The sequence below is a fragment of the Danio aesculapii genome, chromosome 10 (assembly GCF_903798145.1).
Source record: "Danio aesculapii chromosome 10, fDanAes4.1, whole genome shotgun sequence".
Classification (NCBI taxonomy): domain Eukaryota; kingdom Metazoa; phylum Chordata; class Actinopteri; order Cypriniformes; family Danionidae; genus Danio; species Danio aesculapii.
Genome location: NC_079444.1, coordinates 10,075,256 through 10,095,477, shown reverse-complemented (window position 1 = coordinate 10,095,477; position 20,222 = coordinate 10,075,256). Strand labels below are relative to the sequence as shown.

At 35.3% G+C, this 20,222-nt stretch overlaps 1 protein-coding gene across 2 annotated transcripts in view; it reads right to left on the bottom strand.

Moving 5' to 3' along the window:
• itga2.2 (integrin, alpha 2 (CD49B, alpha 2 subunit of VLA-2 receptor), tandem duplicate 2) overlaps positions 1-20,222 on the bottom strand; it is a 47,554-nt gene that overhangs the window by 2,086 nt on the left and 25,246 nt on the right. For both annotated transcript variants that reach the window (XM_056466232.1, XM_056466233.1), the window contains exons 14-26: positions 18,731-18,928; positions 18,517-18,647; positions 17,966-18,129; positions 17,617-17,876; positions 15,459-15,541; positions 12,309-12,450; positions 6,754-6,846; positions 6,601-6,677; positions 6,097-6,180; positions 3,801-3,903; positions 3,557-3,667; positions 2,084-2,194; positions 1,753-1,866 (exon numbers count right to left, since the gene is read on the bottom strand). In XM_056466232.1, the coding sequence (XP_056322207.1) occupies positions 1,753-1,866; positions 2,084-2,194; positions 3,557-3,667; positions 3,801-3,903; positions 6,097-6,180; positions 6,601-6,677; positions 6,754-6,846; positions 12,309-12,450; positions 15,459-15,541; positions 17,617-17,876; positions 17,966-18,129; positions 18,517-18,647; positions 18,731-18,928 (1,671 nt within the window). The remainder of the gene's footprint in view (positions 1-1,752; positions 1,867-2,083; positions 2,195-3,556; positions 3,668-3,800; positions 3,904-6,096; positions 6,181-6,600; positions 6,678-6,753; positions 6,847-12,308; positions 12,451-15,458; positions 15,542-17,616; positions 17,877-17,965; positions 18,130-18,516; positions 18,648-18,730; positions 18,929-20,222) is intronic.

The following is a 20,222-nucleotide window of genomic DNA, read 5'->3' as shown; positions in this document are numbered from 1 at the left end:
ATTCCCTGCATGGCACATCACCTTTTATGCTTTTTGTTGACATTATTATGAATCTTTTTGGTTGTTTCCCCATCAGTGATGCACATTAGAGATTTATGTTACATCTAACGTTGATAAACAACGTTTATTTCATGACTTTAATTTCATCTCTGCTGAAAAATCCAGCTTAAACCAGCCTAGGCATGTTGGCTGGTTTTAGCTGGTTAACCAGCCTGGTTTTAGAGAGATTTTGGCCATTTCCAGGCTCGTTTCAGCTATTTTCAGTCTGGTCTTAGCTGGTCAGGCTGGAAAATGACCAGCTAAAACCAGCTTGACCAGCCTGGTTTAAGCTGGGCATAGCTGGTTTTGGCTGGGCTCCCAGCCTGGCTAGGCTGGTCAAGCTGGTTTTAACTGGTCATCTCCCAAATATTGGGTCTTAGTTTATTTTTTTAATGGTGCACAAGTGTGTTTACATACTGGATGCAAGAACCTAAAGAAAAGTGTGTGATTATACACTATCTGACAAAAGTCTTGTCACCTATCCAAGTTTTAGGAACAACAAATAGTAACTTGACTTCTAGTTGATCATTTGGCATCAGAAGTGGCTTATATGAAAGGCAAGGGCCTCTAGATTATGCTTATTTTACCAAAATACAATATGATCATGCCTTGATTTTGAATTAATTAAGATAGTAAGGTCTGACTTTACTTAGACAAAAGTCTTGTCACTGAACAGAAATAATGTACAGTATAGAATATAAAGTCATGGTGCAGTGGAAAAAAACGACTCCCATGCGCTTGGAGGACTGCATCCATACATCTCTGCAATGACTCAAATAACTTAATAAAGTAATCTGGAATGGCAAAGAAACTCTTGCAGGACTCACAGAGTTCATCAAGACTCGTAGGATTCATCTTTAATGCCTCCTCCTTCATCTTACACCAGGCATGCTCAATAATGTTCATATCTGGTGACTGGGCTGACCAATCATGCAGCACTTTGACCTTCTTTGCTCTGAGGAACTTTGATGTGGAGGCTGACGTATGAGAAGGAGCGCTATCCTGCTGAAGAATTTGCCCTCTCCTGTGGTTTGTAATGTAATGGGTTGCACAAATGTCTTGATACCTCGAGCTATTGATGTTGCCATACATTCTGGAGATCTCTCGCACGCGCCCATACTGAATGTAACCCCAAATCATGATTTTTCTATCACCAAACTTGACTGATATCTGTAAGAATCTTGGGTCCAAGTCGGTTCTAATAGGTCTTCTGCAGTATTTGTGATGATTGGGATGCAGTTCAACAGATCATTCATCAGAAAAAAGTCTACCTTCTGCCACTTTTTCAAATGATTAACTATAAGTCATGTTATTATTTGTTGCTCTTACAAATGGGATTGACGACAAGAATTTTTTTGTCAGGTAGTGTAGTTCAGAAACCACATTTGAACATTACGAGTATTGAATTTAGCAAGTTTTACTCAAGTTCTTTGAACATGACTGTTTAAAATGGTCAACATTTTTGAGAATGACAAATTCAAAACATCATCTTCACTCTGAAATTTTAATGTAATGGAAATGTTAAGTACAGTAAGGACTTTCATAGCACAAAATAAGCTAGTGGAATTAAAAAAGGTGCGTGATTTGAAATTAGCGGTGCTTTAAAAAGTGCTTCAAAGTCCTTTAATCTGCTGTTCGTGAAAGAGAGAACCCTGTATAAATGATATACTAATTTCCCTGCAATATTAGCTCGGGCTGATCTTGTGAACTCACCATCACAAAGGTGCCGTTCCATATGTTTGTGGTGACGTTGATGTAATAATCGCTCTTCTGGTCCAGGTCCTTTAGTGTACACTGCACTGCGCGACACGAGGCCGTCCTGCAGTTCTGTGGATGGTCAACAGATGATGAACACAGCTACGGCTCTGAGGATGGAAATTTCTAGACATCCTGTTATTTGTAATCATGAAACGGGATTAGTCAACAACCTAATGGAGAACTGATTAAAAACAGTTACGCAAATCATTTCATACTTCATCCATTAGCGCTTCCTGCGTGCGTCATGATCAATAACAACCAACAAAAGCTAATGTTTTGGACTGACCAGTTCATCTGTTCCTCTGAAGCTTTCCTCAGTAAATCGGGCTGAATGAGGTTTTACACTGATCTTCAGTGGGTCAATCAGATCGTTGTCTTTGCAAAGGATTTTGTCCGCCTGAAAAGGAAATTGCATACCACATGTTTATGTTTGTTTGTTTGTTTTATGATGGTAGAACTGGTAATGTGTACATGGAATTTGGCTAGTGTTATGGTGTCAATTTTAGTTTACCTATACTGGCCTATAATGTTTGAGAGTACACTCGTTGGCCACTTTATTAGGTACACCTTACTAGTACCAAGTTGGACACCTTTTGCCTTCAAAACTGCCTTAATCGTTCATGGCATAGATTCAAGAAGGTACTGGGAATATTCCTTAGAGATTTTGCTCCATATTGATGCATCATGCAATTGCTGCAGATTTGTCACGTCCATGATGCGAATCTCCCGCTCCACAACATCCCAAAGGTGCTGTATTGGATTGAGATCTGGTGACTGGAGGCCATTTGAGTACAGTAAACTCATTGTCATGTTCAAGAAACTAGTCTGAGATGATTTGTGCTTTATGACATGGTGCGTTATCCTGCTGGAAGTAGCCTTCAGGAGATGGGTACACTGTGGTCATGAAGGAATAGACGTAGTCAGCAACAATACTCAGGGAGTCTGCTCAATTAGTACTAACTGGCCCAAGAAAATATCCCAAACACCATTACACCGCCACCACCAGCCTGAACTGTTGATACAAGGCAGGATGGATCCATGCTTTCATGTTGTTGATGCCAAATTCTGACCCTACCATCCGAATGTGGCAGCAGAAATCGAGACTCATCAGACCAGGCAACGGTTTTCCAGTCTTCTATTGTCCAATTTTGGTAAGCCTGTGTAAATTGTAGCCTCAGTTTCCTGTTCTTTGGTGACAGGAGTGGCAACCGGTGTGGTCTTCTGCTGCTGTAGCCCATTCACCTCGAGGTTGGAAGTGTTGTGCATTCAGAGATGCTCTTCTGCATACCTTGGTTGTAACGAGTGCTTATTTGAGTTACTGTTGTCTTTCTGTCAGCATAAACCAGTCTGGCCATTCTCCTCTGACCTCTGGCATCAACTAGGCATTTGCGCCCACAGAACTGCCGCTCACTAAATATTTTCTCTTTTTCAGACCATTCTCTGTAAACCCTAGAGATGGTTGTGCATGAAATTCCCAGTAAATCAGCAGTTTCTGAAATACTCAGACCAGCTCGTCTGGCATCAACAACCATGCCACGTCACTTAAATCACATTTCTTCCCAATTCTGATGCTGGGTTTGAACTGCAGCAGATCGTCTTGACCATGTCTACATGCCTAAATGCATTGAGTTGCTGCCATGTGATTGGCTGATTAGAAACTTTCATTTACAAGCAGTTAGAGAGATGTACCTAATAAAGTGGCCGGTGAGTGTATAATTGATGTTGGAATGTGTTATTGGTTCACTATATTGTTGCTCACAGGTGATGTTTTAATCCCGCTTGTGTACAGGAGAGGATTTCCAGCTCTCGTGTTGTTGGGAAGCGAGATATTGAGGTAAACCAGACTGACCGGGACAGTTCCTGTTGAAACCTTAGGTAACACACACAAACACACACACACATTCATGTTTGGCTGGATTATTGCAGTGAGCTTCATTTTTAAAGTGAGCCAACAGGTGGTGGTAGAGAACCGTCTGAAGAGGTCATCCATTTCTTAAACTCACCTTTAGATTGAAGTTAAAATTGGGCCCGATGTCCTTGTAGTTCTGCACTGTGGTGAGGAAGTTGTTGTCTTTTTCAAGTAAATAGACGTCTATGTTTGATTCTCTGAGGAAATGAAAGTATTATAAAGATATTAATCTAAGACTTTTAGCTTAATCCAGCATTGTGATGGGGTTAAAAGGTTTTATTTAACTGGATATCTGTGGCAACATAACATATATCCAGTTATATACATATATCCTTTTCAAATGTTGTTGTTTAACAGACCAATTAAATTTTTACAGTGTTTCATATTATTTATTTTTTCCTCTGGGTAAGTCTTGTTTATTTATTCTTTGCCTGAAATAAAAACTATTTTAGGGTCAATATTTATTCATTCATTTTCCTTTCGGTTTAGTCCCTTTATTAATCTGGGGTCACCACAGCGGAATGAACCGCCAACTTATCCAGCATATGTTTTTTGCAGCAGATGCCTTTCCAGCTGCAACACACTTATTAAAATGTAACTGGAGGTGTAAAATTGTTGACTTCATCAGTAAACATGGTGTAAAAAAAGCACAGAACAATAATATAATGTTCATATCAAACAACATGCCCTATGCAACACGTTTTTAACCACATACTGTTATTTTCTTATTGTTTTCTTTTTTAATTTTAGTCTTGATTATTAGTCGTACAACTGTAGAAAAGCATGGGGGTTGGTTTTAAATTTATTTGATCTCATATATATATATATATATATATATATATATATATATATATATATATATATATATATATATATATATATTTTTTTTTTTTTTTTTTATTATTATTTTATTTATTATATTTTTTAATGTCATTTAATTATAATATATAGCATTTTAGAGGAAGTAGTTAAAGTTTGCATAATCAATGATTGATTTTTATCCATACATGACCCACTCATAATTAAATATTATGCAGCCTGTTTTTTGATTACCTGACCTGTGTATTAACGGCAGCAGGATATAACCGAGATTCACACATAACAGGGTTTTTTTTTTTTGCATCGCCCAATATGCAATGCCAAGAGAGTGACTCCATATAGTGATGTAAACTGCACACACTTGATAATGTAATGTGTAAAGTCATAGACGCATGTCTCTATATAACTTATCCTTCTATAACTTATCTCTTAAGTGAAGTTTCCTAAATTAATTTCGAGAGGAGCATGGGATATGACTGGCTACTCATCTGTAATCAGTGATAATCCAATCAGATTGGTCCAAGCAGGAGCCTTGGGCTCAATTATCAGCTCAGGGTTCAGGATTCTCTCCCGGGACAGCATGCCAAACCTGATATTAATGCCAAGCATACTGTATCTAAGTGGGAACTCTTGAAATGTCTATGCTTAATCAGTCATCAATAAGGTCTATTGATTAAAGACTTATTGACAATTAATCGATGATCGAGTAATCGTTAACAGCCCTAATCAAAACTATTTTTGATTGGTATTGTGCATTGCTAAGAACTTTATTTTGACAACTTTAAATCCGATTTTCTATTTTTTTAATCATAAGATACCTCATATGCAAATAGCTATATCTTGCCTAAATATTGTCCTATCCTTACAAAGTATACATCAATAGGAAGCTTATTTATTCAAATTTCAGATAATGCATAAATCACTTCTTTAATCACTCAACACTTATGGCTAGTTTTGTGGTCCAGGGTTACATATAAGCATGTGTATGACAACTACTATTACAAACTGTGTTTTAATCCAACACAGCCAAGTGTTAATACCTTCATTTTGATGCACTTTCTAACAACACATCTAATCACGATCGCTCATAAGGTCAACAGGCTAAAAGTAGATGGTCTACATGAGTGTTTACTCGAAAGCTTGAAACATTTTAGTAGCCATATTTAGTGCTGTCAGTGTCACAATAATACACCATGGTTTAATCCTGTGGTCTATTTATACTGTAAAATCATTCAGTTCAGAATCAATTTGTGTTGAGACAATGTGAAGGAATTAAGTTAACTTATTAGTTTTTACTAATTTAAGTGGATTAAATGTAAAACAAATAAGTTGTTCCCCAAAAAAACTCAAGAATTGTGTTGTTTCAGTTCATTTTAAATAAGTAATTTGAACAAAAAGCAAACATCATGTTTTGAGTGTATGTAACCCTACATTTGCGATTATCCAATATAATTTGAGGGTTTCCTTGAACTGTAGAAACCCTGTACAAGAAACTTGCACATCTACATAGACTATGGGAATAAAATGGCTGGCCAATCAGAATGAAGTATTTCTGTCAGGTGTTGTCTGACCTGCTGAGGATGATCTCAGAGTTGTATTGCACAGGAATGGAGATGGAGATCTTATTATCAGCAGGAGTTTCCTCTGTGCTGTCGCTGCAGCAGAAATAAAGCAAACAAACACTGTTAAACAGGATCATCTCTTCATTTATCACTCAACTTCTGCATCTGTGCTCTCATTGGCACAAGTTTCTCATCATTTACTTGAAGTCTAGCGGTTCCAGATCTACTTGAGTTTCTTTTTTCTATTGAACACAAAAGAATGTATTTTGAAAAAAAAAAAGGTTGCCATTAACATCCCTCACACTTTCCTTCGGCTTGCTCACTGTGTTTATCAGACAATAGAAAGACAAAACTGAAGTCAATGGCAACATTCTTCAAAATATCTTCTTTTGTGGTCAACAGATAAAAATAAACTCAGAAATGTTTGGAACCACTCGAGGGTGAGTAAATAATGGGTCAATTTTCAGCTTTGGGTGAAGACTCTCACATACATGTGTTTGCACATTACAGTACCTTAAAGCTTCGAAGTCAACCTTGGCCTCTTTTTTAAGCTGATTCAAGTTAAAATCAAAGTTGACCACAAAAGTTGCCTGTGAAAAACAGTCAGAACTGTTAGGATCATGTCAGTCAGAAATGAATATTAAAGCTGATGTAAGTGTGTCTCACCAGTTGGTCTGTCCTGAGGGCTGGATAACTCACTTGGCACATGAGAATATTTGATTCTTTTATCGGTGTGCACTTCACCTCTGTCCCCTCGATCTGGAATATCAGAAAGGAAATGGGTGATGGAAAGCTTTCTGAAACTTAACAGATTAATTATAAAATATTATAGACTGGAGGGCAACGTGGTGGCGCAGTAGGTAGCGCTGTCGCTTCACAGCAAGAAGGTCGCTGGTTTGAGCCTCGGCTGCGTCAGTTGGCATTTCTGTGCGGAGTTTGCATGTTCTCCTCGCGTTCATGTGGGTTTCCTCTCGGTGTTTCGGTTTCCCCCACAAGTCCAAAGACATGCGGTACAGGTGAATTGGGTAGGCTAAATTGTCAGTAGTTTATGTGTGTGAATGAGTGTGTATGGATGTTTCCCAGTGATGGGTTGCGGCTGGAAGGGCATCCGCCGCATAAAAAAACATGCTGGATAAGTTGGTGGTTCATTCCGCTGTGGCTACCCCGAATTACTAAAGGGACTAATCCGAAAAGAAAATTAATGAATGTATAATAGACTAAGGCGGCATGGTGGTGCAATGGGTAGCACTGTTGCCTCTTAGCAAGAAGGTTGCTGGTTTGAGCCTCGACTGCATCAGTTGTGATTTCTGTGTGGAGTTTGCATGTTCTCCCTGTGTTCGCATGGGCGGTTCATTCTGCTGTGGTGACCCCAGGTAATTAAAGGAACTAATCCGAAAAGAAAATGAATGAATGAATATTATACACTGCTCAGAAGTGAAGTGCAGAAACGCCAGTCTGGAGAGCCTACAGTTAAAAAGAGTTGTTGAGATAAAATGGCATCTGACAGCACATTTCTCTTTACTTTAAAATACTGCATTCAGAATTAGAATATTAGAATCTTAACAATTATCAACACAAAAAAAAAACATAATAATATTAAAAATAAGCAACATTATATCTGAGTAAGAATTAGAGCATAAGAATGTTGTGGTCTACGATCTGCTTTGTGCCAACACTGCAAAAAATACTTTTGTTCAAGTTTATGTCTATAGTTTATAGTCCAATTATCTACAAATTCTTAAATCAAAAAGCATTTTCTCGACAATACTTATTGCCTTGTTTTCAGAAAGAAGTCAAATTTATGCAAGTTTTTCCTTAAAACAAGCTAAATAATATGCCAATCAGGTAAGAAATAGTATTTTTCACTTTAAAATCAGATTACTTTACTTACTAGCTTATCTAGAAAATTCTTGATTTCAGATTCTTCAAAAACCCTTAAGAAAAGCTTTTTTCTAAGCTAGTGCAGACTGTGTGTGACACTTCGCATTAAAACAGCCTTCATTCACTCACATTCAGATCAACACTGATCTGGTGAGTCACTTTAGGTGAGTCTTCTGTGTTCTGTAAATGCTACATGAGAATAAATAACAGATTTCATCCTCAGCTATTGACTGTATTCTTTGACGTAAGAGCGTGTGCAGCCAGTAGACCTTGTTGTCTTCTTGATACTTCTGGTCTTAATCACTTTCACAGATTTTTAGTCATAAAAAAACAGATTGTTATGGTACCCGATGTTGCAAACTGGTATTTTCGTATTGTATATATATATTTTTTATCTACAAATATACTTGTTTGTGAAGCAAGTGGTTTGATTGTTTATTATTGTTTATTGTTCCTTGTAATTTCCGACATAGGCAATTGAATACACTGAAAAAAATTATTCAAAGATGATTCCTGGGATTTACTCAATTTTTTACGTTAAGTGGTTGTAAGCAATTTATTTGGGCTGAATTTAAACAAACAAATTAAGTTGAACATTATTAAATTTAATTTGTTTGTTTAAATTCAACACAAATAAATTGTTTGCAACAGTTTTGCACGCAACACTTTTTTCAGTGTATGAAGTCTTAAAACACTTGCACAAAAGAGCAATTGCATTCAGAATAAGGTGAATAAGCAGGAGCGGGATGCTTCAGATACTATAGAGAGCATTTGTTTGGGACAGATCTGTGGTCAGGTCTGATGGGAAGTGAATGATAATATCTTAAAAATTATTAATCCATATTGGCAAAAATAAATGTGAATTTTTGTTGGAGCACTTATATATAAGTGTAAGACTAACATTTAACATTTTAATTAATTTATTTATTTATTTTCTTTTTGGCTTTTGGATAGACCCCAGAGCTATTTTTTTTTGGCTCTGGGGTCACCACAGCGGAATGAACCACCAACTTATCCAGCATATGTTTGACGCAATGGATGCCCTTCCAGCTGCAACCCATTACTGGGACACATCCATACACACTCATTCACACACAATCACTATGGACAATTTTAGCTTAACCAATTCACCTATAGCACATGTCTTTGGACTGTGGGGGAAACCGGAGCACCCGGAGGAAACCCACGCCAACACGGGAAGAACATGCAAACTCCACACAGAAACGCCAACTGACCCAGCCGAGGCTCAAACCAGCGACCTTCTTTCTGAGGTGACAGCACTCTTTTTTTTTTTTCAGATGATTCACACTTGTGGTCTTTGCACAAGCACGTGACTCATTTCCTGTAGCTGGTCCAAATATATATGTGTGAAGACAATAAGTGTGTGCATAACTTATTAACCAGTGAGAAAATTGAAGACAGGAAAGATTTGCACACATTTTGTCCATGTAATTTGTTACTTTGTAAAATTAGCTTCAAGATTTCAGCTCAGTCATGAACGAAACCTTTTAAGTATTGCTAGAAATTCAGTGATAAACGCAGTTGGAAATGTTTTACAAAATACACACTAGTAAAATGAGAAAATAAAAAGTGGAGCGTACATTTTATACAAATGATGTGCATTTCTTATTATTCAAACTCACACTGATAGCATTTAGCACTGAGGTGAATGTTGTTATAGTAGTTATGCTATTCAGCCGTGGGAAAAATAAACGGTTTTTAAAATAGAAGTTCCAGGTGATGGTTTGGCCAAAAACTCCTTTAACATGGAACAGATTCCTTTTGTAGTTATGTTATATTCTCGATAATCAGGCCTACTTGCTCATGTTGATGTTGTCAATCTGGCAACCTGGGGTTGACAGAGGAGGGGGCAGATGAAAAAGTGTTTTGATGTTTAATTGCAATACCTAGTTCAACCACTGGATGTCAATCTTGTATTTTGTTTTTTGTATTTTATCATCTTCTGTAATTTATACTTTTTAAAGTTTTATATTTGTTTATTTATGTTGTACACTGACCTTTATTTTTATTAATATGCACTTTAAATAAAATGTATTATTATTATTATTATTATTATTATTATTATTATTATTATTATTATACCTTTAAGTGGCCTGTGTGGGCTCTAGGACATTGCTATGCTTTTTTTCCCCCTGAGTTGTTTCCAGGGGATTGTTATGCAGTTGTGTTCTGGGTGGTTTCCAGACTGTTGCTATGCTGTTGCTTAGGGGTTCTTGATGGTTTCCTGGGCATTGCTTTACTTTTGAACCATTGGATTGCATTAAGATTGTGAAGCATGTCATAAAGGTTTTTATTAATAGTATGCATTTGTGGGTTTCAGGATGTTACTATGCAGTTGCAAAGATGTTCTGGATAGTACCAAGGGCAATGCTGGTTAAGGCTAAAAAGTTCAAAAACCTTCCAGAAGTTTTTAAGGCATTGCTATGCACTTGGTGTGATGTATTTAGGGTGTTGTCGAACTGTTGCTAAGGTGTTCTGGGCAGTTTCCTTTGCATTAAGTCTTGTGCGGTTGAATTGTATTGATGTTGTGGAGTTGCTACAGACTAGGAAGAGTAGAAAGGTATTTTGAGAGAAATTATACAATTAAATGTCTCATAAAACTGCTGATTGTAAAGTGTATTTAAAATATACTTAAATTGTAAAAAAACAAGACATACTCAACACCCCATCCCTTCCCCCTCATTTAAAATCTAGAAAAATATCAATAAAACATCCTCAAAACAAACCATATGCCCTCAGTGGCTCAATATTATCAAGCAGGAAAATATTTATGTTCCAATAAAACTAAAATAATGACTTTATTCAACAGTCATATATTATATTATATTATATTATATTATATTATATTATATTATATTATATTATATTATATTATATTATATTATATTATATTATATTACATATTATTTTTTATGATGTTATGTTATGTTATGTTATGTATGGTTATGTTTATGTTATGTTATGGTTATGTTATGTTATGTTATGTTACGTTACATTACATTATATTATTTATATTATATTATATTATATATATTATTATACTATATTTATATTATACTATATTATTTTATATCTATGTTTATGTTATGTTATGTATGTTACGTACGTTACGTTACGTTTGTTACGTTACATTACATTATAGTATTTGTATTATATTATATTATATTATATTATATTATATTATATTATATTATATTATATTATATTATATTATATTATATTATATTATATTATACTATATTATTTTTTATTATGTTATGTTATGTTATGTTATGTTATGTTATGTTATGTTATGTTATGTTATGTTATGTTATGTTATGTTACGTTACATTACATTATATTATTTTATATTATATTATATTATATTATATTATATTATACTATATTATATTATACTATATTATTTTATATTATGTTATGTTATGTTATGTTACGTTACGTTACGTTACGTTACGTTACGTTACGTTACGTTACGTTACATTACATTATATTATTTTATATTATATTATATTATATTATATTATCTTATATTATATTATATTTTATTATATTATGTTATGTTATGTTATGTTATATTATATTATATTATATTATATTATATTATATTATATTATATTATATTATATTATACTATATTATTTTATATTATGTTGTTATGTTATGTTACGTTACGTTACGTTACATTACATTATATTATTTTATATTATATTATATTATATTATATTATATTATATTATATTATATTATATTATATTATATTATGTTATGTTATGTTATATTATATTATATTATATTATATTATATTATATTATATTATATTATATTATACTATATTATTTTATATTATGTTATGTTATGTTATGTTATGTTACGTTACGTTACGTTACATTACATTATATTATTTTATATTATATTATATTATGTTATGTTATGTTATGTTATGTTATGTTATGTTATGTTATGTTACATTACATTACATTACATTATATTATATTATATTATATTATATTATATTATATTATATTATATTATATTATATTATATTATATTATATTATATTATATTATATTATATTATATTATTCCTCAATATATCAAAATGTCTGGTCCTTTCATTTGAGTTCCCAAACATGATGGTATACCCTTAGCCTCACATACTGCTCTGACGCTTGGAAACTAAAATGAGCTGTTTTTCAGACCCAAGACAGACTCGCACACTTCCTTTCTGTGAATGCGAGTGCCCAAGACCACAAAAGGATATTAGTACAGACCACAGGGGTACATCAGTGTCTCTATATGCATTCATGCATGTGAGTTTACCAGTGGTGTAACAGAGGAGTAGAACAGGTTACTGGAGTAACTGGCCGACACTCGTGTATTATATGCATTTTCCTTCCTGTTCATCACTGTCACCGTGAAGGACAGTCTTCTCTTGTTTTGGCTGACCACCAGTGGAGTTTTGCTAAAAATAAAAATAAAAAAACAACAATAAAAAAACTAATGTTATAAGCATGTATGCTTACATAACAGATATAAGACCAGATTTAATAAACAGGACAAATCAGCATGAAAAGTGCAAATTGAACTTAAGCTTCTTTTATTGGGGACTTAAATAATGGTGGTAATACCAAATAACTGATGATAGGAAACCTGAGTAATTGCATGTTTCATTTTTATCTTCTCCTCCTTTAACTTTGGCATCTGAAATAAAACTTGCTATAAGGTCATATGAAATAACAGCACCAACCATTTTTCATTGTTAATATTTTAGCAATTGTGGACGAAGTACATAAAGGGAACATTTTGTTTAAAAAGTACAGATACTCTAATAAATCTACTCCAGAAATCTACTCATTATTTTTAATGTTTTCTTTGTCAAAGTAAAAAAGTACTTGATTTTTAGTATTTAAAATAAGATGGAATGTTTATTTAATTTGTATCAAGAACAATGATATTAGTAATTAAATTGTTATTATTATTATTATTATTATTACACTTTCAACATTAGTCATTAGTCATTAACTAATAATTTAAGATAATTCAAGTGTGCAATCAAGTGAAAAATCACACAATGTACCACAATACCCTGTAAAAAACACACGAATAAATGCAAAATGTGTGTAAATGTGTTCAGACAAATAAAAACAAAATATATTTAAAAAATCTAATATAAGGCAAAATGTTTTACCATTTTAAGAAGAACATTTAGTAACTATGCTAGTTCTGCATCTATTATGTGCTACAGTAGAAGGGGAAAATGAATTATCATTAATCTGTTTTGTTTTAACATTAATAAATATATATTTTAAAATAAAAGCTACAGCATGTTTAGATAAGAATTAATGTCTACTTTTAAGCTACATCTTTCAAACAGCTAAATCTGTCAAAGCAGCTTTTGTTCCCAAACACCAGACAGTTGTGATTTAAAATGAAAATGTACTATTTTACTAGACGTACTACACGACGTTTGGCCAGCAGAGAAATTAAAATGGTCGTGCCCAACTGAGTCTGGTTTCTGTCAAGGTTTTTTTTCTTCACTTTCGCCAATTAGTGACGTTTTTTTCCCCTCTCCACTGTCGCCTCTAGCTTGCATGGTTTGGGATCTGTTGAGCTGCGCATCATTGGATCTGCTCTTCAGTGTTTGGACTCTCAGTAGTGATTATTAAACCACACTGAACTGAGCTAAACTGTACTGAACTTAAACACTACAAACTGAACTACACTGTTCCTATTTACTATGACCTTTTATGTGAAGCTGCTTTGACACAATCTACATTGTAAAAGCGTTATACAAATAAAGGTGAATTGAAAATTGAATATTTACTCATCCTCAAGTGGCTCAGAACCGGTTTGAGTTTCTTTATTCTGTTGAATGCTAAGGAAGATATTTTGAAGAATGCTAAAAACCTGTAACCATTGACTTTTGTAGTAGGAAAAACAAATACTTGGGACGCCAATAGTTAACCAGTTTCCAGCTTCCTTTAAAATATCTTCTTTTGAGTTCAACAGAAAAAAGAAACTCAAACCGGTTTGGAAAAAGTAAAGGGTAAGTAAATGTTTTGGATGAACTATCCCTTTAAATGTGGTTTTAATTTACATTCAAGAGTTCAAACTTAGCTGATGATTGATTATAAAGCTTGTTTGGCATGCTGTCCCGGGAGAGAGCCCTGAGCTCATAAGATCCTCGAGCCCGGGGCTCCCTCCCGTTTGCAAGGGTAGACGGGAGTTTGAGCTCAGGTAGATCTCAATAACTCCCCTGCTGTAGTAGCTACTAAACAGACAGTGATTGCTCTTAAGATATAACTGCTTACTAGGAGCATGTCTATGAGCCTATTTGGATTAGTCAATTAACTTAAGTTATATGTTTTTGGACAGTGGGAGGAAACCGGGGAACCCGGGGGAAACCCACATGAGCATGGGGAGAACGTGTAAAATCCGCACAGAAACATCAGCTGGCTTGGTCAGGATAAGAACCAGTGATGTTCTTGCTGTGAGGCAACAGTGCTAACCACTGGGCCACCGTGCCACCCATCTAGGAAAGGTGGAGTAGAGGTGGAAGGGGGATTCTTCAAAACGAAGATGACTGTTATATGGAACTTAGGGTATTTATAGTAACTTAGGAATTGTCTGATTGGTGAATCATAAATTGGATAATGCAGGACCATAGGCAAGCATTCATAAGCACGTGATCCTCTCGAAATTAGTTTTTAAATAAACGTCACATAGTAAACCCATACTATCAAATACCATCCGTTGTAGTACATCAGTTAGGCTGTATTTACACTGCAGATCTTGATGGTCAATTCCGATTTTGTGACTGTATCCGATTTGTTTGATGACCTGCTTACATCATCTTTTAAAAGTGACTCGTATCCGATCATCCGCTCTTTTCTCTATTCCTGTATGTAATCTGTTCGCAGCTTTTGACAACCTGTTTTACTATGGTTCATGACAAAAAGGTTCTCATTTGTCCATCTTCTTTTGATATATAGGCTTTTAAAAAAACCTTTAGGCATCTTAATGTCATATCCATGGCTTGATTTATGCACGTGATGTATGCACTAGTTTTATATTAGTTTATATTGGTTACAGGGCAGATGTTGCGCTCTCTCGCTTTCGTTAACATGCTTAAAGAGCCCCTATTATACATGAAATAGGGTCATATTTTGATTGTAAGGGTCTCCACCAACAGTCTTATATGCATGCAAGGTCAAAAAACACTTTCATGGTCTTATAATCTGCATTTATTTTTACCTAATTTTCCCAGCGTTCATTGAATTAAACTGAACATTGTTTTTTAAACACCAAATGAGGATGGGTTCTGTTTAAGCTGTTAGTGGATATTTAGCAAAAGAAACTGAGGGTTTGTTAACTAGAAACCAGCCAAACACATATACACTTCATATCCCTTGTAAGAGATGATTTATTACCATTTTTTTTGTTTAGGTCATGTTCTAGAGAGACTCTTACCCAAGTTTCTCTTCACTCTCCACAGTCAACACCAGGTCACTCAAGCAGACGTCATCTTGGCCACAGTCTTTCGAGAACGGGATCTAGGCCAAACCAAACCCAGAGATACAAACACACAACAACAAGCGTTTAGGGACAGTTTTCTGTACAAAGATTATGTGTTCTCCTATTTTTCATGGACTAAATCGGAGATTTTCAAACTTGGCTACGAGGACCACTAAGGGGCTGTAAGTTTTGAGAGATTCTAAAAAGTATATTTAAACAACAGGAACTAGTTTCATTAGATATGCATATAGTGTTGTTGGTTGGTAACCAAATACTTTTTTAGGCATTAATATAATTACAAATTAATTCTAATGACTTATTTTCCAAACAAAATGCACATATCTTTATAATAATGTCTCACACAGTATTAAATATACTGTTTACATGGAAATAGCAGTTTTATGTTTATATTACAGAATTTTTCAGAAACTAAGCCAAACTATGTTGAAAATTCCAGCTGTTTTAGAACATCTTAATAAAATTATTTGAATTTAATAGTATTCAAAGTAAAATAATAAGTGATTATTAAGTATAGAAGCAATTTATAGTTTATATTTTACATATAATATGCTTAAAAACATTAACATGTCCTATACAGTGAACAACACTCTTAAAAGGGCTGTGGGTGGAATTCAGAAGCCCTTGGTGACAACCTAGAAAATCTGCAAAGGCTCACTTTTTAAAGTTTTGATTCAAGATGTTCACTCGTTTCCAATAAAAATAGCAATCAGTTGGGCCATGCATATTAATGATCCTTTAAGGATCGTTAGAGTCTGTGTTTTTTTATTCCGATTGGCCTGTATTTTGTCAGGATTTTACACAGGCCTGTAGCCAAGGGGGGTTCGGGTGGTTTGGAAGACCCACTCCTCACTGACAAAGGTTCAGAATTTGTCCTATACATTAGCTAATTTGTCCTATTTTGACTGCTATACCATCATGAATAATAAAAATAACCCATTGAAAAAGGCTTTAAGACCAAACGGAATCCTCGGCATGACTTAGCTAATCAATTTTGGCCTATGCTAACAATGCTGATTTAAGTGGTCATCTTCCACTACTGCATTGTTTTTAAATAGAAGTAACTTTTATTCTAAATCTAGGGCCTTATTCTCGAAGCAAAAATGACCAATAAAAAGCTGTGAAGCACCAAAAGCGGCTCATATTAAAATGAATCTAAATACTATTTTGGGTATTGTTGTTATCCATGAATTTTGGATAAGCTACAAGCTATCCAGCTAAAAATAGTGCTTAAAATTAAAATCCATGAAATCACACATGAGCTGACCGCGAGCTGTTTGTTTACTACCGAGAGGACGCGCACGTGTCCGCCAATGCTGTCTACTTTAGTGAACAGAACCTGCATAGGCTGTGAATGCCATCTAATAAAGTTGTAAATAACGGTCAGTTTGCGCATCATTTAAATGATCATATCGCATATTAGAGTTATGATTACGACAAGCATTTGATATGTTTTTTCTTTTATAGTGAACACAAAGTGTTGTGAATGAGAATACATATTTACTGGGTCAGTATAACTACTCTAGCCAATATAATGTTGAATATAATGCAAGAGGGAATCTGATAATTTTACCAGTGAATAAATGGTCTAATAATGTTGTCAATGACAAATGACGAGCATATGTTTAAACAATAATTCAACTTCAGAATTATGAATAGTTGTATTCCGATGTCATCACTTTACTGTGAATTAACAACCAGGACATATTTAAAGTCTCTTCAAGTCCACCATTGCAAGTCTACATAAAATGTAGCATTTGAACCAACAGTAGACCAACACATGGGCCTAATATTATTACTGTTGCTTTACCATATGTTTGAGAAATGACAATAATAATATTAACCTTTATTTTACATCTACAGAATCGTGAGAAAATCGTGATCTTGATTTTAAGCAAAAAAAAAAAATCATGATTCTCATTTTAGCCAGAATCGTGCAGCCCTACATGGAATTTAAAGAGACCAAAGTAACAATGGTGTTTAAGGCTCACAGTATGTCATTAACATTATTATTCTGCTATACCTAGGTATGCCCAGATTTTCATTATATGGCACCTTAAAAACTCCAAATACTTTCCCCCCCCCCCAAACTTACAAAAAACTCCCATGCATTAGGACTGAAGACATCCAGAACCGGGTTTGCATCTGGATTGCCGAGAAACACGTCTACACGCAAGGCAATTGAGTTGACGAGGTCAGGAGTCTCCTGGACGTAGACCTCATGCTCTTCACACAAGTCCTGTGCAGAGACTGTGATGCCTTTCTGGACGACCCGTTCCAAGTTGCTAAAATAACCCCTAGGACTGACCCGGGAATCCTGCAGGTCTGCATCCAGTGTCAGGTTGTACTTGACATCTGTTTGTAGAAAGAAACAATGAAATGCATCACTTCCTTTGACCAAATGTGTCCATCAACTAAAAGAAGATCAGAATCAGTATCCTTACCGATTAGCCTGATTGAGTTTGTTGGTTTAAAGGTTGCACTGAAGCATGCTTTTGCCTTAAAGCAGGACACCTGCCGGCCGCTGTAGCGGCACGGTTTACTCAAGATACTGATCTTATCAGGGGTGAAGGAAACCTTGGCTGTGACCACAGCCAGACCTCGACTCCTAAAACCAAATGCATTATATAATGAAAGAGCTCAAGAATGCATCAATTAAAACTCAACCGTCAATTGATTTATGGGTTTTGGAACAAACAGAAAAGTCCCACAGAAAGCTGATGCTTAGAGGATTGCTGAGGTGAAAAATGGGATTCCAGTGGACAGCTGGAGCGATCATTTCCCTGGCCTCAAACATGTCCAAATATCACACCATGACTGAGGCAGTCGATGCAGCTGTTCCCCACTTAACCCGATTGTTGAAGTCAATGAAGTATTACAAATTAGACTGGTGTCATGTTACAGTGATCGAATCGGGCTGTTTTACACCCTCACAAAGTATGAAAATCAATTGGTGACCACAGTGAAATGATGCCTGATGTGTTCAGTTTCTCACCAGAGTTGGACGACTTTCCCAAAACCCCCCACTGCGACATCTGGGATCGAGTCTCCGTTCATATCTCCACTGCCGTCCAGAGAGCGGCCGAAGAACTTCAGAGCTGAGTCCAGTTTCCCTCCAACAATTTTCTGAATTTGTTAGAATACTATGAGTTTTGGCACTTGAACATATTTAATATGTGTTGAGGAGTTTATCAAGTGTGTCATTCTACCTGTGAGCTCTGCTTTCTGATGGTTTTTCTGTGGCCATAGTAGATGTAAATGGCACCTTGGTCATTGGCCTCCATTGGTGCTCCAACCACCACATCACTGAAGCCGTCCAGGTTGAGATCTGGGACAGCAGCGATGGCCGCCCCAAACCGAGCGTTCTTTTGTGAGCCCTCTAAGTAACCCTGGTTACTCAAGATACCCTTTTAAAAACAAATAAATAAAAAGAACATGTTTATAGGTTTATTGCTTATTGTAAGCACAGGTTTGAGTCAAGACAGCCTTGCATAAGGTCTTCAGAATCAAGTTAGGAGTGTGTTGGATGATGTTAGTAACGTGCGTTAGTGTTTTTTGTAATTTTTTTTTAGGGGTCTTCATCTTTATTGTGATAGGACAGTGGAGATTTTACAGACAGGAAAGTGTGTGGAGCAGAGATAGAGGAAGGATCGGCAAAGGACCTCGAGCCAGGAATCAAACTCGGGTCACCATGAGCATCTCAGTGCTATGTGTCGACGTGCTAACCACAAGGCTACTGACAATGTGAGTCAGTTAATGCTAGAAAGGTAGTAATGTGCTAAAACACTTAAATGTGATAAATCATGCTAGAACACTTAAACAGAGAGCAAAGTTTGTTAAAATATGCGACCGTTGTGTTCAATACTAGAATCATGTCATCTAAAACCAGCTAATTCCAGCTTAGACAAACAAATCAGTTAGTTTTAGTTTAGCCTAAGTTGCTTTGCTACTCTTGGCTGGTTTAAGATGGAAAAGGCAGGTTTTAAATGCCCTCCCACTCTAAGCTGGCTAAGCTGGTCTAGCTGGTGTTTATCTGGTTTTAGCTGGTCTCTGACTATTGCTGAGACCAATTTAGACCTGCCAGGCCAGTTTAAAAAGTGACCAATCCAATTACTGGAGATAAATATATTTATTTACATCACAAGTACCTTTTTATATAGGAATCATATCTGTTCTAATGATTAGTTTTATACAGGTGTTTCACAGTTCAACTCACAGGGTTAAATATGAAAACCAATGAAAACAAATTGTAACATTTATGATCTCACTGTACCATGTTGTACTGTACCGACTATAATGAATATCCAATTATATTTGTCAAGTTGTTTTAATGACTTATTTAAGTTAAGTTATTTACTTGTAAAGGTGAGTGTAGTTAAGGTTGTTGCAATTAATAAAGGATGGTATTGAATCGGCAGATACTCAAGTTTATGGTAACGGTATTAGACATGAAAAATTGGTATTGTGCCACCCCTAGTGAACACCCATCTAAACTTGCTGACCAGGATGGATGATCAGTTTAGGTTGGACATACACGATGTGATTTTTGTCCTATTTTGAGCGAAGTTCGTACTTGTGCAACTCTTCTGGTCAAATTGAGCCAAAAATTACTCATTGTCTCTTGTTCTGTGTTCATGCAGTGTACAGGGCGAATGGAGAATTGAATATCCTCACCCAATTATTAATTGGATAGTCAGATGA